General features: G+C 31.7%; 1 protein-coding gene across 1 annotated transcript; it reads left to right on the top strand.

Moving 5' to 3' along the window:
* Positions 1 to 609: 609 nt before the first annotated feature.
* LOC133331386 (polypeptide N-acetylgalactosaminyltransferase 3) lies at positions 610 to 22,790 on the top strand. The gene is made up of 7 exons (XM_061539781.1): positions 610 to 1,043; positions 6,013 to 6,113; positions 8,435 to 8,615; positions 20,422 to 20,591; positions 20,652 to 21,103; positions 21,177 to 21,968; positions 22,629 to 22,790. Exons 1-7 carry the CDS (start codon positions 910 to 912, stop codon positions 22,788 to 22,790), a joined length of 1,992 nt encoding a protein of 663 aa, XP_061395765.1. The 5' UTR covers positions 610 to 909.
* The last annotated feature ends 1,259 nt before the right edge of the window (positions 22,791 to 24,049 follow it).

Raw genomic sequence — 24,049 nt, 5'->3', positions numbered from 1 at the left:
TTTAAAAGGCCTCACACTTAAATTCTTCTGCAAATTTTTCCACGTTGTTAAGTAACAGCGGGCCAATTGTTGCGAACGGCGATGAATCGATAATTTGGTGGTTATCATTAACTTAACAGAGCACTAATTTTGATAATAAAATTATAATTATTTGCAAGAGTTGTTCGTTTGTAAGACGATTCATGGTTATATACCAAACTGAAGATGTTTGACAGTGCTTGATTTGTTTAAACCAGTGTTGCCAAAAAGATAACCAAACAATCACACTTTATATAATTCAATGTTTAATAATTAATGCCACAAAAATCCCTAATCTAGTATTCAAGGATCGAAAAATTGCTGTTTTCTCTTTATGTCTGTTTACAAAACGTTTAAAATATTTACGTCTATGAAAACCTTCTCATTTGCTATTATAAGTCGTTCTTAAAGTGCCCTACAGCTAAGTCTCATTCTCACATAAAGTTTCTTGTCTCTCTTTCTGTGAGATATCAAAATTTAAAATATTTACTTCATGTTCCCAATCATTTTTAGTTTTCTTGATCAACTTCTCTGGAATAAACATACAATAGCTACTGCCGGTTGTTGAGAGCCCATATACGCTTGCATCGAAGTTATAAGTGAAGAAACAAAACACACCAAACGAACCATATCATTTGTATAAGTGAGCGCGACGTTCGCAAAGTCTCCCATTCCACAGTTAACGGTCATTGAAAACACATCTCGCCCAACACAGTGTCGATTGCCGGTTAATTTATTCGTGGCTAAGTTTTAAAGTTTTATGCCGTGTATTAACGGGACGGGTTTGTTGCTTGCCAGTGGTCATCATTGTCGCCGTCGTCGTCTTCGACAAATAATTCGTTCAAAATTACGCCATTATCGCCGCGAAGAAGTCTTTTTAAACGTAACATAATGGGTCTACGGTTCCAACAGCTCAAGAAGTTATGGCTGCTGTATCTCTTCCTGTTGTTTTTTGCATTCTTTATGTTTGCCTTCAGCATCAACTTGTATGTGACTAGTATGCAGTCAGTTAACCAGGAACAGTTGTAAGTTTCATAATGGCCTAAATACAAAACAAAACAAGAATGCAAGTAATGCACCACCAAACACCAAATGTGGCAGCGAGTTGTTATTGTTTTACTGACCAACAACCAACGAATGAATTTACCAAAATATATATGGTGGCCCTCACGCTTGAGTAAACAAAAGCGGCATTAAGCCATCACCAAGCTATGACAACAGCAACAACAACATCAACAGCGAGTGTTAATGCACATTTACAATGGAAATACTAATGTAAATCATAGACATAATTCCAAGTAACAACAATGGATTCATATAAAGCTTTATGAATTTTGAAAGTGATCAATCTCGCTCGCACCCAGCCATGGCCAAACGACTGGCACACGCACATGTTGTTGTTATTGTTATTATTTCAATATATTTGTGGTTTTGTAATTAATGAATTTAATTTTTAAAAATGTAAATGTAAATTATTATTTTTGGTTAATTGATGATCGAAAAATGCTAAATAATAAGAATTTGTATTTTTAACGTCGGAACAGAACTGTTAAAAGGTCATCACAATGGATCTTGTTTTCGTATTGTATTTTGACCTCTTCTATTGGAAAATCTTTAAATTGTGGATACAATTCGAAGGTTAATTGATGTTTGGTCATTGGAAACTTGTTGTAAAATGTGCGGTATCATCATGACCTCTATCGAACTTTAAAAAATTGCCTTAGCATTTCCGAAATGTGATGTGAAATGCATAAAAAAATACTGCAATATTGAGATTGTTAAAAATAAATCGGTATATGTTAAAGATTGTGCTAGACGGACGCATCAATTAAATAGGTCTTTTTAACCTATTTTTATGTGAGCCGCTTAGTGCATATATCGATTAACTCCAAAAAACAAGAAGTTGAAAAACGCTATGATTAAATGCATGTTCCATTCCTCTATATTGCCCTTAAATATTGCACATAAATATCTGTGCCGAATGTTTTAATATTTTATTTAAATAGTAATATTTCAGCAATTAAAACAAGTTCTGTATTTAACTTTGTGATGAAAAACGCTATGATTAAATGCATATTATTAAAGGATTCCTGATGCCAAAACAGGTCTTTGTAGCATTTTTTGGACCTAAGACCAAATGGTTCTTCTTGATTAATGGATGATCCCCAAAGCCCTTAAATATTGCACATAAATATCTGTGCCGAATGTTTTAATATTGATGAAGCCATACCAAAGTATACAGGATACCATACCAATATACTCCCTGCTCATAAACTTAAGTATCGTAAACCAATACGAAATTTTAAATTTTTGCTAATGCATCTTGTTTTCCATACGACTTTACCTTAATTGTCTGTTTTTATTATTTTACGTTCAAGGTCATTTGTGGCTTGGACAACACTGTTGTTTACATTTTGTCTGTATATAATTTATTACGGCTAGCATCCATCTATAAACCATCTTCAGGGACGTCCATAAATATCTACTTTTGTGATGTTAATTGGTGACGAATTCATTCCGAATATGTATCGATTGATAAAACAATACCACGAATTTGAGTGTCATTTGTTTAAAACCAGATGCAGTGTCGTTTAAAATAGAGCGAGCGTATGCAATAAATGTATGCAAATGTTTTATGAATTCATTGTTATTTTTCAAGTTGTTTAATTGCGGGATTTTAAGAAAGTCTATTGGAATACGCTTTTTTAATATATTTTTTTTTGTTTTTGTAAACTTGATCGATTGGTAATGAATTACAAATCAAATTTGTAATTCAAATATTGGAAGTCCCACAGTTAATGTTGATATTACCAGGGTGAGATTCTACAAATCTATAGTCATGTGACCTTAAATCTCGAATATTTACCACAAACTTAAAATTCAATTAACACAAATAAAGGCCGCAAAAAATGCGGAAATGATAAATGCAACACTATCCCAATGTGCATTATTTTCCCATGGAGTATTTCATCTTATTGCATTAGGTTTGCATGACAAATTAAATTCGTTTGTCATTCTAAACTGCCGAGTTTAACGTAAAACAAGTCATGCCAAGAAATATGGTTACGCTAAGATAGCATCATCATGGAAGTCAAAAAGAACTGCTGTTTGTTGCAACAATAAGAATTCAACAAACAATCTATAATTATTTACAGGTTCAAAAACTGAATATTCAGTTCACATCTACGTAGTTATAGACAAGAAGAAGACATATCAAATTTCACTTCTTTTCAAATTTTTATTTTAATTTTAGATCGAGCCTATCCACTATTTTTTTTTTTTTTTTTGAAATTGTATTAATTAACATTCGCTTCTTCGAAAACCTGTTTGAATCAGTTTCTAGCTTCGGATATTTTGTTTATTTGTTGATATGTTTTAAATATGCAATACAGGTTAAAAACCTTTAAAAATTCTCACAATAAAGAGAAATCGAGAACAATAAGGCCAAAGTTTGGACATTACTGTTTTACCAAAAACGACAACGATCGTCAATTCCAACTCAATATTGCAATTGAATTGCAATTTACTATAAGTTCGTACATATGTATGTATGTTGTTTTGCCACTTTGTAGGCAGGTTTGTATATAAGTATATACATATGTATGTAGGCATATATGTAAGTTTCCTCGTTCAACCATCCATAGAGCCGTCCGTTCATTGAGAAACGCTTAAGAAATACATACAACAACTAACTTATACAGTTGTATTTCTGTGTTTTGCATTCAATCTGGTCTTCTTCACTATTTGTTGGCACTTTATTATTATTATTATAATACAGTTAACTTGAGATGAGGTATTTCGTTCCAGCTGTTTGAACAGTGGTTTTGAATGGCAACATAGTTTATATATTTTCAAAATATTTCTAAAATTGTGTTGTAAACTATTACATATAATTGGTTCGCGGGTGTATAACACCAGGAGACCTTCCGGTCCATTCGGTTCCATCTTATTGACAGCGATAGGAATGCAAAAAATATATGAAGTAGACCTAAATCGAATATGCTTTAGAATTGATGTGTCCAAAATGGTTTAACGTTGTTTCGTTACAATGGCGAGTCGCTAAATGAAGTGACAGATTAAAGTAGCATTTAAGCACTTATTTTGGGTAATTGTCCTTTATTCTGATATAAACTAAGAAAAATATTTTTTCTCTAAAACTAAAAAACTGACCAAATTGTATCATAAGAGTTCAAATCAATAAGTTTATTGAAGGTGAAGGTCAGAAGGTGAATAAGCTTTCGTTTTATGTTAACATAAACTACCACAACGGTGTCATTGACTTTTGCGTTTTTCAGTATGGAGTTTGTGTAGCAATTACTTTTATTAACCCTTAAGTAATCCATAGTGACTACACATCTTTCAAATGTTGTTCAAAACATTTCAATTGCAATTCGAGAATTTCAATAGTAATTCGAAAACTCAATTTGCAATTTATAAGATTTCAGTTGTAATTTGAGAATGTAATTGGTAATTCGCAACATTTCATTTGTAATTTTAATTTTTTCATATGAAATTCAAAAAAGATGCATTATAAATTAAAAGAATTCCATTTTTAATTCGAATATTTCCATTTGAAATTCGTAGAGTTTCATTTGAACTTGAAAAAAATTAATTTACAATTTAGAGAATTCAATTTGAAATTCATAACATTTCACTTGTAATTCATAACATTTCAGTTGTAATTCGTAACAATTCATTTCAAACAAATACATATTCTTTAATATTGATATTCATGCATGTTAATAATATTTATTGAATTTAAAATTTAATGTTATGAATAACAAATGAAATGTTATGTATTTCAAATCAAATGTTATGAATTTCAAATGGAATTTTATAAATTTAAAGTGCAATCCTTTGAATTTCAAATAGAATTCCATGAATTCGAAAGGTATTCTATGAATTACAAATGAAATTCTCGAATTACAACTGATATGTTATAAATTGCGAATGGAATTCTCGAATTACATTTGATATGTTTTGAATAACGTGTGAAAAAGGTTTAGCCAGCCCTTTTTTTACTTTCATTGAGAATTTATCGTTATGAGACTTTTTCAATAAATCGAAGTATTTTTCAATAAATCGAAGTATTTTCTTTAGAATAAATATCTCTTTAAACTCAAACATATTTTACATAATGTTGAATATCGGCAAATTACGATTTCTGTAGTGAGATGATCAGTTATTATTTAGAAGATCAAGGGATTCCAAAACATTATTTTGGTCTATTGTATTGATACACCACTATATTGTATTGATACTATTAGTATGTGTTCAGCCAAAACTTTCTGAGGCGCCCAAGTATCTACAAGGAATACAGTCGGTGCCCTGATTGATGGGTATGAAGTCTCCTAACACCCCAGAGTCTGGGAGGCCACTGTAGCAATTGTGTGGGAATTGATCTTAATTCTTATTATCTGAGGTGCGCCAACTGGCCTCGACGATCTTAGGATTATAGGTTTTTTTTTTTCAAAACTGATGTAGTAATTATATTTACTGGCAAAGCCCGAACTACCACTATATAATGTTAATGCAGGGACAAAACACAGTGTTATGTATAAAATTTAACCAAGTCCAACATTTTTTATACTACAGAATTATACCATAGCAGATGATGATTTACTGCGCGTTAAGATGATCATAGTGCTGCTTGAATTAAGTAACACCTGTGTAAATTTAAGGGTTAACGAGAGTTTCTGATGAATATTTCTTCATTCACAGAATTCTTTGTTAGCCTCATGACCTCACATTTGCACGAATATTTTGCAAAATAATATATATGATCATCTCTCTTCTATCTGTGTATATACGAGTATCTTCCGTCATACATACATAATGGATACTACTATCTGTGAACAACTGTTTTCTCCCCTACAATTTTGTTTTGTTTTAAATATTTTACTAGTTTCTTTTTCGATTGCCTTTTGTTTTGATTTTTGTTTAATCAACTGGTTTTTTTGTTTTCTTTTTGTTCTTCTTCTCTTTGTTTTGCAGACAGCCGAAGCCACCGCCAAAAAGACGTTCTGTTTGGCCCATAAAAAATGTTGTGGCCCATTATATAGGCAAAGGTGATATATTTGGCAATATGACCGCTGGTATGTAATCCGAATATGGTATTGTTTATTGTTTACCCATAGCAAATCATCCAGTAGACAACACAAATAATCGCAACCACAACAACACCAACATCAGCTACGGACAACACAGTAGATTTCTATAATTTGCACTTTTAACTGTCAAAACACACAAGTAAAAGTAAAAACGACAAAGAAATTGGTATTCTTTTTAAATAGCCAATGAATGATTGAGACGCATGACGCATCTATTAACAATGACAAACAAACAATTAACGCCATACCATTCCATGGGGGGATTGTCGTTCAACAGTTGGTTAGTTAAGAGTTAATCACTGCATAATTGACCAAAACAAAACTAAGTATTTATGTATGTATGAAATTGAGAATTTCATACCTTTAGGATTATTCACATTTGACAGATATGCGTACAATTTTTGGACATAATGAATGATTGTTGAGAGGGAATATTTACAAATTGTTGGCAAAAAAATAGAACACCGGAATTTCTTTAAATTATTTTTGCCAATTTTTAAAGATTTAAGTTTTTAATAAATTTTAGGGCTTAGTTTCATTGCAAAACAATGTAATTGTCCCTATCCTATAAACAAAAGTAAATTATCCAAGTCGTCTAAAATCTTTTTAATTTTTTTACATAACAATTTAATTTATTTGATGTCTTAGATGTGGATTGACTTAATTGCTGTGAATTTGCAATAAAACAATATTTATTTTGAAACAAAAAGAGTAAAAAAAACATGATTTGCAAATAAAGCAATAAATCTTGTGAATTTCTATTGAATTTTTGACAATGACCACTTTGCATTTAATTGTTTTAGCGTAATTATTCTAAATTCTTCAAACATATTAAATTTGTGTAATTATAATAGACAAGATTAAAATAAACAAAGAACACAAATTTCGCGATTTATATTAAGACACAATAAAACATAAATTATATTCACTGACCGATGGAAATATGTTTTATTATTTTTTTGAAATTAAATACCAGTTTTGGCATTTTACACGGTAATACGAAACCTCTATTTTGCTGTCGATAAAACACTGCAACGAATAGTTGACAGGCAATATTCGCTCCACCTCATTTCGCTCCACCACACTGTGGTACAGGGTCGTTGTGCACATATTTGTAAAAAACCAAAAGGAAACGAGATAGACACGTGGTTCATTTTGAGAATATGCATAGAATCATTTTTTGAGTCGATTTATACATTTCCGTCCGTTTGTGCATGTTAAACTGTAAACAAAGTACAGGTAGCATCTATGATCAGAATTAAATGAAATTTGGCACAACTCATTTATTTGGCACAAGGACGAACCCAATTGAAATTGGGAAAAATTGGTTCAGATTTATATATAGCTCCCATATATATTTTCGTCCAATTTTATATAAATGGCACACCAAAGACCCAAAGTTAGGCCAATTGGCACAACATTATGCACAAAGTACTAAAGTTGGTGTTGTCTGAATTTTGCACAACGATTGAGCATAGAGTGACGTAATTTCATTTTGTAGAAGTTATTTTAATTGGCCACTAAAAAATAAACGGGTGTCCGATTGGGATTTGCTTTAAATCGATTTACATAATTTTATATATGTCCAAATGAAACATTTAGTATAGGTTGCAGAATTATATGTTTATGGATTAATCTAACTCGGGTCACATTTAGATAATGATCACATATTTTAGTCCATCCAATTTCATGTTAATGTTCTTTTAAAAATGCATCCCAAATTTCATGTTAATGTTCTTTCAAAAACGTTCTTTGACTAATATTAAAAAATATATGTCCATTTTTGACATTTATTGTTGCAAAGATGTGTTAAATGTTAAAAACGTCAAAAACTGATTTCAGAACAACTCTGAGTATTCCAAATTATTTAAATTCGGCGTATATCAATTTTATATGGATTTTTTATCTTTCAAAAAGTTTTTCTAATTATAACGATATGTGAGGTTTGGACACTCTACAGGCTAAGAGACATGTCACGGTGAAAATAGGAACAATAAAACTAGAGTAGTTTGTTTGACATGCTATATATATATATATTTTTTTTAATTGCAAACTAACACAAAGAATATCCGCAGCTAGGAAATACAAAAGAGATAAGCTCAAAACAAAATTATTATATTGTCTACTTGTTATAAACATTTCCAGAAGCCATTAAAATTACACTAATTACGTACACAATCATGACTTTATGTGGTTTTGTTTTAATACTTACATACATTTATTTTAATTAGTTCTTTACATTTTACCAAATATTACAACTTTTTGGCGCAAACATAATTTAATTTTTCTCTATGTTTTTTTCTTAGATGACTACAACATCAATCTCTTCAATCCGGTATCCGGTGAAGGTGCCGAAGGTCGTCCCGTAATTATACCATCAAGGGATCGTTTCCGCATGCAACGTTTCTTCAGGCTAAACAGTTTTAATGTTTTGGCCAGTGACCGAATACCATTGAATCGGACACTTAAAGATTACCGAACAAAAGAGTAAGTAAAGCAAGCAATTTTTCGAAGCAGGAACACCAAATATATTTTTTTTATTTTCTGAAACACTAACAGCTGGTAATGTGTCAATTGTATTGGGATCATCGCATGAAGACCATTCAAATGTTAATATTGTTGATATTTGTTAACTAATTAGTGTTTACTTAATAGTCGTTTTGTTTGGAACTTCTGTGCCGTTGCTGTTATTGTTAGTTTTATAGCTGTTGTCATTATACGAGCCAGCGAGTATACAGACAGGTTTTTTTTTAGCAAATGTAGCATCCATTTGTCCATCCGTTGTCTATTGTTCGAAGAATTCAATGCAAGTCATTGGCTTCTTTACCACAAAAACCAATTTAAACATGAGCAGTTAGATGTGTATATTTTGTTGAAGTTGTTTTTTTTTTTGTCGTTTGTTGTGCGGTGTTAATGTTTCATTATTTTATTATAGCTGAAATATTTTATGTTAAGTTATTATTATTGGTAGTTCGTGTGTTGTATTTTCAATTGTTGATGGCCTACACCATGTATATGTGTATAATGATTTATAAGTATATATTAAACTAACATATATATTGACTTTTATTATTATAACTGTATACGCTACATGAGGTAACATTTATTTGACTTTAATATCATTCAAAATGGAACATGGAACTGACTTTACAATAAATCTGTGATATCCGCAATCTGGATTTAACTACTGTCATTTATAGTACGTTTACATTGTAGCGTGTGTTTAAATTGTAAATTACTTGAGAATTTATGTTTATAAGATTTAGTATATCTTGTTATATTATATTAGCTGTACATTTACATATACGATTTTAAATCGACTTGATTAACGAAATCCAAAAATACACCCTAATTGTTTACACATGCCTTTAATGATGATCTAAATGTCGATCAGCTGAAAAATATTTGTTCACAATTTGAAAATGAAAAGAAAAGTTACAACAATGGAAATGTTTTTGCAATGCGGTGATCTTGTGGAAAGTAACACAAACCAGTGAGCGGAGCAGTATAGTCGGACGGGGCCGAACATACGATACCCTACACAACTACCACTGAACTTTAAATTTCTGCGGAATTTTATTCCGAGCCTGGGCAATATTTCGTGATAGTTGCCTCCTTTTGCCCGATTAGAGGTCAACAGCACCTCTTCCTACACAGACATTTTTTCGGATGTTACTAATATTCAGTACAGTCCTTTTAATTACTTGTCCATATTCCCTTCTCCGTGGGTTGTGTTGCGATGTTCGGCTTATAATTGTGGCCAATAGATCGACTCGAAAAAACACACAAAAAATTAAGTTTTCGGTCCACTTCATCCCAAAATTATTATCTGTTCATCACCGAAAACTAAAGGCGTTGTCCTTGACCATACCTGGATCCTCATGGAAAGTTTCAAAGCGATCAGCGCAATATTTCAGCCCTCTAGTGTGGTAATGGGTTACTGAATAGATAATGAATTCCTAAGCACTTGTAAATATTTAGGTGTAACTCCCACATCCGAGTACATATGACAATAAAAGTTTTTTATGTTTTGGCCAGTGACCGAATACCATTGAATCGGACACTTTAAGATTACCGAACAAAAGAGTAAGTAAAGCAAGCAATTAATCGATGCATTGTAAATATTTAGGTGTAACTCCCACATCCGAGTACATACGACAATAAAATTGGAATCGATTTAAAGGACAACCACTCCTCTTGGACATACTATCAACTTCTTGGGTCTATGTCCTTCGGGGGGTAAATCTATACGCTATAGAATACAAATTTTGTAATTTTTCACACAAAAGTCTGGGTCCATTTGACCCGCTAAATATCGACCGATCTTTATCAAAAAGGGATGCTTATTCGTTGGTCCGATCCCCTTCTTCGCGATGTTTGGGCCATAATTGCGGCCTCTGGAGCGACCAGAAAAACCGACAAAATTTAAGTTTTTGGTCCATTTCATCCCCTAAATATTAATCGATCTTTACCAAAAACAATAGGGATCTTCAATGGGCAGAACCCAGAAATCGTGAAGATTGGTCCATAACTATGGCCTGCATCGTGTTTACAAATTATAATGGACAGACGGACGGACACACATCTCTAGATCGACTCAGCTAGTCGAGATATTACGATCGGTATACTTAAAGGTGGGTCTAGGATCGCGGCGTTACAAACTCTTGGGACTGCACAAAGCTATAAAACCCTGACAACATAGTTGTGTAGTTGTGTAAAAATCACCTAAATACAAAAATTCTATAAATTTTGTATTGCTTTGATTGTTAGTGTTTGCCTCTGACAACCGTTAAATGTGAAAACAAACAACATGCCAAAACAGTTGCAAATTTGTGTACATAATGAGAGAGTAGCATTTTTTTTTGTACAAAAACCGCGTCACATCTAGTTAGTAACATGATTTCGATCGTGATTAAAAACAAACCCAGCCGCACGATGATTTAAATTTGTATTATAAATCATGGTAAATTCAGCCTGATTAAGAAAATAAACCCTGCTTCAGCCTTTAATCATGATTAAATATTACATGTTGTAATACCCTGATAAACCATGAAATACAACACCGTAGATTGCAATTCAATTCATTTATTCAATTTGTAGATTTACTGAGACAACATAAAAATAATTTATAAATATTACATCTGCTATCTATGACAGTTGCTTAACGACTACTTCAATCCACAACTGTGTTGCCAGATCTCCACACATGTAAATCCGCTTTAAGGGAACCCCACCCATTCCAGATTTTAATTTTTCCATATTTTCAATGGGCTGGTAAATCAATACCAATGCTTGTTAAGGTTTGTAACTTTACACATGTATATTTGAAGATTTAAAAGAGAAGAAAAATAATTTACAAAAAATTTTTGTTATTGCTTTCTTGTTGTTTTTTGTAATTAAAAAAAATCTTTATTTTTTATGGCGGGTATGATAACTCCTCACTTGAACATCGGAATCCGAAAATTCCAACGGTGTTAGAATGAGTACATGTCTATCTCTCGTATGAACTAGGATTATTGACTTCGCTCTAAAATTAAGAAAATGGCGGATATTTTTGGAAAATCGCCGATTTTTGACCAAAAACCAAGTTAAAAAAAAATAAGGATAGCTATACACTCACAGAGAAACGTGTAAAAATTTGGAATCGATTGGGTTATTAGTTTTTGAGTTATCGTGCCCGCCATTCGCAAAAGAGAAAAACGCGTTTAAAGTTTGAGAAGCCCTTTAGCCGTCACTTGATGTTGACACAATAAATCGGCAAGAGTTCTTGAGATTCTCACTTGAAATTTTGTAACCCACCCCATTCTCGGGGTCAAAAAAAATTTTTGACCCCGAGAATGGGGGGGGGGGGTCCCCTTAAGTAGTATTTGAACTATGTGACCAGTCAATGTCAATCTCACCTGCTGTTTGTTTTGTTTAAAATTTTCCATATATTTGTTATTATGCTTATCTAAAAATTTGACGTTTGTTTAACTATTTTATGCATGTCGAAAATATTTACAAATGCAGTGGATTTTTTACATCAGTTGCATTGAAAAGTAGCCAATCGTGTTGCCTAATGTTGTACGGTGAAATAAAGTTTCATTTTGTATAATGTTAGCTATTATTTTTTGTCTCCACACATTGTCATCGCACCTTGACATCTTCAACAGAGGTTAAGTTGTAGTAACCCACGCAAAAATATTTTAAAGGAGGAGTTTTTGAAATTCAGGTTTATTAGCATGGCTTAACAATGCATTTTTTTATTTATTTCTATTTATTGAAAATTTTTTTTGTTAACCATGAAAACAAAATATTTTGTCGCTTATATGGCCAAACATGCAATGGATTCATGTGGCAGTAGTTTCCAATATGGCCTCCATAAATTGGTTGACAAATGGTCTGTTCCCGTACTGCAAGAATCTACTAGTTTTTACTACGATAACGAATTTTCCTTTATGATATCGAAGAAAATAGTAAAATCGAGTAGATTATTGCAGTACGGGAACAGACCAAAAGTTTTTAAATAATTTTTTTATTTAGGATATAATGTTGTTTAAATATTTTGTTAAGTATTTAGGACAATACTTTGGATCTCGGATATTTGTAAAAAAATCATTTCGATGCACTAATATGGAATTTTTAATGAAGTGGAAACGCTAACGAATGGTATTGGAAAGTGTGGTTTAAACTCAAGGTGTAGTGAACAATGTTCAGGAATACAATGATCATGACCATTGGATCATAAATAGGATAGGATATACCAAAAACGTAAACATATACAGACAAGTTTTTCAAAAAAGATTTTATATCCTCTCACTTTTGATGGAATTTTTTGCTAAAATTTCAAAATATCAATTTACTGTCAATTCGGTTGGGTAACGAGTTCAAAATACATTTAATTCGGGATATTTCCAAATTTTGCACAACATACTGAAGTTTGTGTAGTCTAATGTGTGACAACTTTCATTGAAATCAGTATAGATTTGGATATAGCTTCCATACATATTTTTGTCCGATTTGAAGTGAATTATGCACCAAATTAGTAATGTTTGTCAGATTAACACAAAATTTTATACAACGTACAAATTGAGAATAGAATGACGTAAATGTATTTTGTAGAATAGCCCATATATATTTTCGACCGACTTCATGTTAATTGGGCTCCAAATTAACGAGTAATTAACGAGTGTCCGATTGAGATTTGCTTTAAGTGAACCCCCCGTCCTCGGGGTCAAATTTTTTTTGATTTAATTCCAATCTACACTATTTCAAGAATGTCCCTACAAAGTTTCAATAGAAAATCTCAATAACTCTTGAAGATATAGCCGATTTATTGTGTCAGCATCAAGTGACGGCTAAAGGGCTTATCAAAATTTAAACGCGTTTTTCTCTTTTGTGAATGGCGGGCACGATAACTCAAAAACTAATGACCCAATGGATTCCAAATTTTTACACGTTTCTCTGTGAGTGTATAGCTATCGTATGAACTACCATAAAGCCAATCGGTGAAGATCTTCCTTATTTTTTAACTTGGTTTTTGGTAAAAAATATGCAATTTTCCAATTTTTTTTTTCAAATGTCCGCCATTTTGTTAATTTTAGAGCGAAGTCAATAATCCTAGTTCATACGAGAGACAGACATGTGCTCTTTCTAACACCGTTGGAATTTTCGGATTCCGATGTTCCAGTTGGGAGTTATCATGCCCGCCATCAAAAATAAGGACTTTTCTTTAATTACAAAAAACAACAACAAAACAATAACAAACATTTTTTGTAAATTATTTTTCTTCTCTTTTAAATCTTCAAATATGTATGTGCAGAGTTACATTGAAATCTTGAAAAATGAAAATCTAGAATGGGGGGGTTTCCTTAAATTCCAAGTTCATGTTCCTTAAAAAATGAGACGTTGTTTAGGATGCATCTGTTGGGTATACCCAAAGTGATGACGGGTATCCTTACTGGTTTGGATTAAAAACAAATTACCAAAAAGTGGAATTTTCTGGAGAGTATTTTCGTGTGATCATTTATTCTGACACACCGTGAGATATATTGTAATGGAAGTACTTCGAAGAAAATTATTGCCTGATTCTTCAGAAAAACTTAAAAAACTTGCTTAAACAATAATATAACATATATTTTATGTTGTGGTGTACAACTTTGGCATAAAATTGACCTGCAGGGCTTGATTCTTAAAAACCGATAGATCTCAATCTTTTCAGTAAAAATATTTGAATAGTCATTGATTTCTTTAATTAAACAATAAATCCATGAGCTTCACTTTCTTTTTTGTTCACTTTCTTTTTCTTACTAACCAAATTAAAGTTTAATTTAAAACGATGGTCTAATTGATAATAGATTAGAATAGAACATTCTCAATCAATCGATGATTAGAATAAAAAAACTACATAATGCTATCTCGTAGAATATTTTAATAGAATTTAATTACTTTTCGGTAGAATAAATTAATCGGACTAAATAAAAAATCAATCAAAGTTGCCTATTCAACAAAGATGCTGTTGTTTTTCATTCAATGTTTTGCATATCAGGATTGGATCACAATGAAAGTAATTGTTCAGCTTATATTACTTTTAAAAAGTATTATACGTAGACAATTTAATAATAAAAGTTCGAGAAAAAAATTATTTATTTAATTTTTTTGAAGATGCCTATAATTATTTCTATATAAACAATTAATTTCGATTTTTGTTTTGTTTTTATTTGTTGAAATACATTTTATTAGAATTTATTTGAAACCTGTAAAGTTCATAAAAATAATAACAATACAGACTCATTCATTCAAAACGAGTGGGCGGTTTTATAAAAAATAAAATTAATAAAAATTCCATTTGAAATATTGGCATATTTTTGTAAACAAAACGACGATGTTTCCAGACTAAGCAAACACCAACCAACACCTGTTTACTGATCGCTTTCCTGAGATGCATTTTGAAATGGAAAAAGAAAACCTCGCACAAAACTGGTATCGCTTTGGACAAGTGCCAATTTGAATTATATCAAACACAAACGGTCATCCACACCGAGTGAATAGAAAATGTTTTATTTTATAACGTAGTAATCATTTACGGCTATGACGTATGTTATAGGCTTTTGAAAAGTTGTCGACTGTGATATAAATTAATGATTAATAGTACATCTATATGGGGTGTAAATTTTGTTATGTTGTCATATACACATATAGTTAAATGAAAATTGTAACATGTGTATACCGATATTATCTGGCTATGAAGGAGTAGGTTGTAAGCAAAGAGTAAACCAAAACCATGGACTCACTCAGTACTGTAAAACCAACATCTCACACATTTAGTTAAAGTCTATGGAAATTGTTGATTAAAGTAAATTCTTGGTTTGAACATACCACTTTAACGGACAAATTTAAAATTAGAATTTTATAAAAAAAATATAAAAACACAAATTTCATTTAAAAATAACATCTTTAACGTAACCGGTTTTGTCTAAAATGAAAAATATAAGTATGAAAATAATTACTTTGTTCCAAAAGTATAATTAAGTCATTCACTGTTTGAGGAAATTTGTAGTAATTTGAGTAAAATACTTGCCACTTACCGGTAATATTTTAAATAATAATTCTGCGTTGTTAATGGACTATTTGAAAACTGGAATTTTAGACTAGCAATAACCTTGACATTCGTTTTCCCAACAATGTTTTGTTTTTTGGTGGTTTATGGATAATATTTTATAAGTTAAGCCATATTATATGGAAATATTTTTACAGTTTTGTAAAAAAATAAATTTGCAGAAGGTATAGCTTCTGCATTTGATGGGGCATATTCGGTACCCATAGGCATAGCCTGGTAATTATCATTGCTATCAGTCTGGTTTGATTTCAGATCCTGTAAAGGTTCAATTTTGTTTTAATATGCGACTCAATGTTTGACGTTTAATGCTATATTTTCTAGAAGCCGACGTTAACATCTTAAAACACTCCATCAGAAATATTTTTTATCGCATTTTCATCAATACAAGCACGTTTGGTATTATACATGCAATTTTGGACCATAAAAGGATTATTTAAAAGACAAACTCAAAAACATTTCAAGGAAATAATATAGAACTTTTTGTATATTGCCGAATTAACCTCACTTTAAAAATGCCGAATATACCCCAAAATGTATTTTCTATACACGAAATGGAATGGAAATATTACAAAAGCAACTTAAAACCAGTAAGGAAAGTAGTAAAGTTGGACTGGCCGACTATATGATACCATTCACCACTTTGGGTATATTCAACACATGGAATCCTAACAGAATTCAAATTTTTGAAGGTCCATTAACATGAAATTAAACATGTCATTATGCAACCTATACTACATTTGGTCAGATAGTGATTCTATGCATATTCCCAAAAGGAACAACGTGTCTATCTCGTTTCCTTTTGCCTATTACAAACATATGCACAAAGACATTATACCCTGTACCACAGTGTGGTGAAGGGTATAAATACAAAAACCCGTGCATCTAAATAAGCTTATTAGCTAGAGTTTTTAAACTTTGCGACACTTATTTATTCGATACCTATGGATCAAAGCTAATGATGTCTAATGAGAGCTTAATATCGAAACGCATTTGCCGAAGATACCCAAGTCTCCCCCAACCAATTTTTTTCATTACTTTCCATAATCTAAAAAACACTTCTACTATCCTGGTTCTTTTGATGTCCTTAGATTTTTGGTGAATACAAAGTCATCATTATATTCTTATACCCTTCATCGCACTGAGCTACAGGGTATTATGTATTTGTGCATATATTTTTAACAGGCAAAAGGAAACGAGATAGGCACATGGTTTCTTTTGAGAATTTGCATAGAATTACTTTCTGAGTCAATTTATGCATGTTCGTCCGTCCCTCTGTCTGCCCATGTAAAATTGTAAACAAAGTACAGACCGCATTTATGATCCGAATTGGATGAAAGCTCATTTATTTGGCCCCAGGACAAACCCTTTTGAAATTGGGAAAATCGGTTCAGATGTATATACAGCTACCGTCCGATTTTAGATAAATGGTGCACCAAAAACCCAAATTTAGGCCGATTGCCTCAAATTTTTGTACAGCGCACAGAAATTAGTATAGGCTATGGTGTATCGAGTTTTCCTCAAATAAGTTCAGATTCAGATATAGCTCCCAAATACATTTTCGTCCGAGTTTAAGTAAAGAGTGCACCAAAGCCCATTAATAGGCCAATTGGCACACAATTTTGCTAAACGTACTGATATTAGTATATACTAATGTGTGTCAAGATTTATTGCATTCGGTTCAGATTTAGATAATAGTGTACCAAAGACCTAAAGCTAGGTCGATTGCCACAAAACTTTGCACAGCGTACTGAAGTTAGTATAGCTTAACGTGTGACAAGTTTCGTTGAATTGGTTCAGATTCCACCAAGGACTCAAAATATGGCCGATATATACAAAACGCACTGATGTTAGTATAACCAAACCTGTGACAAGTTTCGTTAAAATTGTGCACCAAACTCCTCTTTTTTGTCCGATTGACACGAAATTTTACACAGCGTACAAAATTGAGCATAGAATAATACCGTTTTGTAGAAATGCAGATATTCGACCGCCTTCATGTTAATTGGGCTTCAAATAATCAACGGATGTACGATTGAGATATGCTTTAAATCGATTTACACAATTTTGCCCCATTGTAAACAAACGACTCCATATGAGTCGCTTATTTTTTATAGAAATCTTATTTTTCTAAAAAAGTTTACAAAACATATTACGTTATATATTCTATCATGTTTGGGGAACCAAACCAACAAATACAATTAATACCACCCAACAATATTTTTGAAACAAACCAAACCCAAACCTTTAATTATTTCAATGTAAGAAAAAAAATGGGCTTAAACAACTTTCAAAAATAAACGACTCAAATCTGTCCAAATTAAAAATTTAGTATATGTTGCAGTTTGAGATGTTTTCACATAAATATTGAATATTTTAGTTCGTCCTTCAAAAATGCGACGTCTGTTAGGATACATAGTCGGCCCCGTCCGACCTTACTTTTTTCCTTGCTGGGTTTCTTGTCATATATCAGTCATATATCTAAAGGAATAAAATGAATTTCGGATTTGCACTTTTTTCCACAAGGGTGGAACCTTGGGTCCTATATAGTTAGATAGAAAAATATTGACCCTAGGCTTCCCACATTTTTATGGCGTATTGTGAAATATTTGTTTTCTACTTTCCACTTCGTATAATTAAAACATTGAATTCCGAAATATTTCCAGTTATTCAATATCAAAAATTCCAGAAAATTCTATAGAACAACTTTTTACTGACGAACATTCTATATAGTGATATATTTGTTTATTTTCTTATAAATTGAATATTTATTTTTGGAAAACTCTATTATTGTTTATCATCGTGCCTAATTCAATTCTGTTATTCTTGATGTTTTCTCACATAATTTTATCAAAAGTGACGATGACGATTCACTTTCGATTCTCATATCTATTATGTTGTCATATTAAAAATAAACATCAAAAAAGAACAATATGCAATAAAACGGAATCGACTGTATAAATTAAAATATATAAAATTTTGTTAAAACTTAAAAACACGAATCAATAGATTTTGATTGATTCCTCATCAGGTGGATATTTATTTAATTTCAGTTATTCACAATAGTGGCAAAAAATGTTAGTCACGAAACTTTAAAGTCATTACAAATCAATTGCCATGTTATAGATTATTATAAGTTAAACGTCATCGCAGCAGCAACAACAATAATAATTAGCTATTGTCAACAGCATCAATCGGCGTCTATTGTCTACAGTCCCCATTCGATGCATGCGCGGTGACCTCTATGGAATAAAGATGTTTTGTTTTTTCCGCTGACTGGCTTATTTTAATAAAAACTATTCTCCTTTTTGGGGCTAAAACTAATTGGAAAGAGACCACAGAGCTATTAAATAAAGTGGCCAATAAAATGTTTTTAAGGGAATTCAAATTATGATTTTATTTAAATTCTTTCAAGATCACATCTCGCGCCAAATTGGTTATCAATCTTTTGTTTTAGGAAACGAGCAAGCGGCCGCCATGATTTGTTACCAAAACTGAGCATTTCTTACACAATTCCGCCGGAAAACTGGTTCAAAATGCATTAAAAAAAATAAAGCAGCCAAAGCTACATTGAAGTGGGTCTAAATTGTTTTGAATTTTGTGTCAATTAATAAAAATTGTTTTTGTTGTGCACAACAACAACTTGTTTTGGAATATTTATTTATTACAAGCATTTTAAAAATTAAAAAAATGACGAAGATTAACATAATAATAAATGTTTGTGATTTTAAGATAATGTCGCGAGATTTATAAGCATTACTGCTTCGGATGATATTTTGAACAATTTATTGTGCACAAAACAGTTTAGATATTAAATTAATTGTCATTAAATATGTGCGGCTAGAAGAGGTGGATTATTCTAGACATTTACGTCATAAATATATTAATAAAATTAACAAAATTAATTGCAGATGTGGAGATCTAATCATAAATAAATTTACTTGCATTGTTGTATTCTGGGTAGTAGGTAGTAGAAGCGTAGGGTATAAAACATTTCTACTACATCGAAATAACAAAAAACACATCACTCTAAACTCACTTCTTCCAAATTTTGTAAAAATGGAGGAAACATAACCTCTTTGGTGCACCATTTACAAAAAAAAAAAATACTTGTGAGCTTTATATAAATCAGAAGCGATTTCAACAAAAGTGGAGATGGACCAAATCTGGACCTAACTGTGAAAAATTTTGTCTCAGTCGGCCAATCCTTGGTAGTTTGGTGCACCATTTACATAAAATCGGACGAAACTATATATGGGAGATACATCTAAATTTGATAATATGCATAAATACATAATACCGAGTACTACAGTGTGGGGAAGGATATAACAATTTGTTCCAATTTTTTATAGATTAAGTGCAAATAGCGGCGGTATCCCAGGTACCTTTACACAAATTTTCACAATTTCGAAAAACGGATTAAGAGCTTAATATGGGCAGTAAAATTGGTAGATACAGAGAATATCGGTTTGGGTTAATTTTTTTATTAATATGGCTGTTATTGATTCAACTGGGATTCAGAATGTATTTTAATTTCTCCTCATGTTGAATAGAAAATTACTCCTTCCATTAAAACCAACAAGTTTTGCTGAATACCATTTCCCCCTGTTTGTTTTGTTGTATTTCAATATATTGTCATTGAAACAATAAATTCAGATATAACTAATTTAATTATTTTTATTTTTTTTTGATTTCCAGATGTCGTGATGAAAAATATAACCTTGATGATATGCCCACAGCATCCGTTATTATTGTATTCCACAATGAAGCCTGGTCCGTTCTGCTGAGAACAATTACCAGTGTAATAAATCGTACTCCCCGAAGGATACTTAAGGAAATCATTTTGGTTGATGATGCCAGTGATAGAAGTATGTTATTTAGATACATATTTAATATTTTTATCTCTAATAATTGTTAACACTTTCCAGGTTATTTGAAGAAACAATTGGAAAGCTATGTCAAGGTCTTATCTGTTCCTACACGCATTTATCGCATGGCTGAACGAGGCGGTCTTGTGCCAGCTCGATTGATGGGTGCCAAACATGCTCGTGGTGATGTTCTGACATTCCTCGATGCCCATTGTGAGTGTTCGAGAGGTTGGATAGAACCTTTACTGCATCGCATTAGAGAATCGCGTACCACGGTTATATGTCCCGTTATCGATATTATATCCGACGACAATTTCAGTTATACGAAAACATTTGAAAATCATTGGGGTGCCTTCAATTGGCAATTGAGTTTCCGTTGGTTTGCCAGTGATCGTCCGTCGCTAAGAAAACATCCCACAAAACCCATAATGACACCTGGTATGGCCGGTGGTCTATTTGCCATTGATCGCAAATATTTTTACGAGATTGGAGCCTATGACGAGGAAATGAAGGTTAATTTCAATCATTTGCAATGTATGTCTTCTATTAATCAAATTTGATTGGTTTTCTTTTCTTTTTTTATAGATTTGGGGTGGTGAAAATGTAGAAATGTCCTTCCGCATTTGGCAATGTGGTGGCAGCATTGAAATAAGCCCTTGTTCTCATGTTGGCCACGTATTCCGCAGCAGTACGCCCTACACATTCCCCGGAGGTATGAGTGAAGTTCTTGGACAGAATTTAGCACGTGCTGCTATGGTCTGGATGGATGAGTGGCAGTATTTTACTCTTTTGTATACCGATGGCCTATCTATGGCAACACGTGAAAAAGTCGATGTCACCAAACGATTAGCTTTGAGGGAAAAACTGCAATGCAAACCGTTTTCATGGTATTTGAATACAGTCTGGCCTGATCATTTCTTCCCAGCTCCGGATCGTTTCTTTGGTAAAATCATTTGGTTAGATGGAGAAACTGAATGTGCACAAGCATTTGCAAATTATATGAAAAATATTCCTGGTCGTCGTATATCACGTGAATGGCCACGTGTATTTAATGAGATAGAAAGTAATGCTGAAGAATTTATGTCACTCATCGATTTGGATAGAGATAAGTGTTTGAGGCCAGCCAAAGAAGATGCACCACGTCAATCGGCACAGCCGGTAACAGTCGGCGATTGCAATGCCCATTCACAAACGATGGATATTTTTGTTATAACACCAACGGGCAAGATTATGACAAACAACAATGTTTGTTTGACATATAGCGAACCGAAGCAGAGCACAATAAAAATGCTGAAAAATCGCAATGCTACAACATCGAATGTCCAGTTGGCATTATGCGCTAATGATTCTCGTCAATTATGGGATTACGATATGGATGTAAGTAGGAAGACATTGTGATGAAATGTTTGTATTGTATCACCTATGATTTCATTGATTCCTTATTTTGCAACATTCAATCTGGTACGTCTTGTTTCTAACGGTCGGTAGAAAACTTCCATGAAATTTAGGAATCGTATTTAATATAAACAAAACCCTGAATTGATTAAGGTTAAAATTTATGAAGATGAACAAATAATGAAGCGGATTATTGTCATAGGTCCATCACAATCACGCAAAAAAATTAGTGTCCAGAGACTCTACCAAGAGCAGTCATAGAATCTGATATCTTTACTCGAAAAGACTTGATGTGTATAGAAAAAAAAGATGAACAAATAATGACGCGAATTATTGTCATAGGTCCATCACAATCACGCAAAAAATTAGTGTCCAGAGACTCTACCAAGAGCTATCATAGAATCTGGTATCTTTACTCGACAAGACTTGATAATAACTGGAATATACCCGTTTAAAAACCATTGTCATTAATGATTGGTGTACGCAAGTTTAAAAAATATTGATTTAATAAGGAGGATATTATTATACTACTACTTTTACGTTTACCTAACTACTACTTTTACGTTTATAATATAATAATTGAAAGTAATTATTATATTATAAATATTAATCTTTTTACAAACGTTTTCTACTTTTTTCTAGACCCAACATATCACTCACAGAGACAACAAATTGTGTTTAACACTGAAATCAGCTCAATCAGCCAGAAATCACAAATCGGAAAAGGTTGTATTGGCAATTGAATGTAGTTTTAAGGACATAACCCAAAAATGGGGTCTTATACCACTGCCATGGAAAATGTAAGACCACCCTGAACTGGTGAAACATGACAAAACATTGTCAACGTGAAACATTGTAAATAAGCATAGATGAATACGAATATTTTAGAAACAAATTCAATTAATTGATGTGCAATTAGTGAATAGTAGATAATCTTATATTTAAGAAATACCATTATCCCACAAAACTTATTCAAATTTTGAAACACCGACGAATACTAAATGTGATATTTTTTTAATTTCAATTTTTTACATACATAGGATGTACTAAACCGAGTGAATGATTTATAAGAAATAAAATAAATTTTTTATAAAAAAACGACAATTTCATAACATTAAAAAAATAATTTCCACCGTTGTCATATTTAAAAGAAAGCTATAAGTAAAAAATAATATAAAATTTGAAAACAATTTTAACTTTTTAAAACTGTCCTTTTTAATAAAACATTAGTTTACATGAATTACCCAATATTTACATACATATGAAATATCCGATATTTACATTCAACAATGATTAAAAGAAAAATAATCACTCAATTCTAGTTCCTCTACTACAATCTTGTTTTCATCACTTATTTATTGCAATCATTTGATAATTAAGTTAATATAGAGGTTCAGAAATCTTTAGAATATGAAATCCCCAAATATTTTTTGAAATTCTTAAAAAATAAAGTTATCCTCAATATTTGCTACTTATAAGTTCAAAATTTATCTAATATATAACTTTACAGATTTTTATTACGTTTATAAATTTGAAGGAACTACTTGAAATTGTCATTTTTAATTCCTAATGAAAATAAAACTATTTAATTTTAAGGAAAATTCATGTTATTTTATGTATTTTGTTATTTTTATACTGTCTCAATTGAAAACATATACTATATAAAAAAGCATTAGGTATAACATTCTAAGTTAAAGTTTAATTTAATAAATAAAAATAAAAAGTCTAATGAACTCAATATTGATGTTTTTATATTTTGAATCATCTTATGTTTACTGTGTAATCATAATAAAGGTCGAGACGTACTTTCTCTTCTTTTCGTTATCATGTCTTTTAATTTTTGCATTATTATCTCGAAATTCGTATTGTCGCTGCTGCAAATGACTTGTCTGTTCGATAATTAAGAAATTATTTCGATCCACTGCTACGGATGTTGAAAGCAAGACTTTAGTTGTTGTTATACATCAGCCAAAGAGCCCACAGAATCTAAATATGGGTGCTTGTTTTAATACTGTAAAGGGGTTTGTTTTTGCTTTTAATAAAATCTGCTTGGTGAGTTTGGA

The sequence above is a fragment of the Musca vetustissima genome, unplaced genomic scaffold (assembly GCF_032173495.1).
Source record: "Musca vetustissima isolate MV318-11 ecotype Yass unplaced genomic scaffold, APGP_CSIRO_Mvet_v1 utg2694, whole genome shotgun sequence".
Taxonomy (NCBI): Eukaryota; Metazoa; Arthropoda; class Insecta; order Diptera; family Muscidae; genus Musca; species Musca vetustissima.
The sequence above is the reverse complement of the archived record's forward strand: the minus strand, read 5'-3'. Positions and strand labels throughout refer to the sequence as shown.

Coding starts and splice junctions, on each gene's coding strand:
- LOC133331386 (XM_061539781.1), top strand. CDS start 910: ATGGGTCTACGGTTCCAACAGCTCAAGAAGTTATGGCTGCTGTATCTC. Junction 8,616..20,421: donor AAAGATTACCGAACAAAAGA/GTAAGTAAAGCA, acceptor TTTGATTTCCAG/ATGTCGTGATGAAAAATATA. Junction 21,969..22,628: donor TATGGGATTACGATATGGAT/GTAAGTAGGAAG, acceptor ACTTTTTTCTAG/ACCCAACATATCACTCACAG.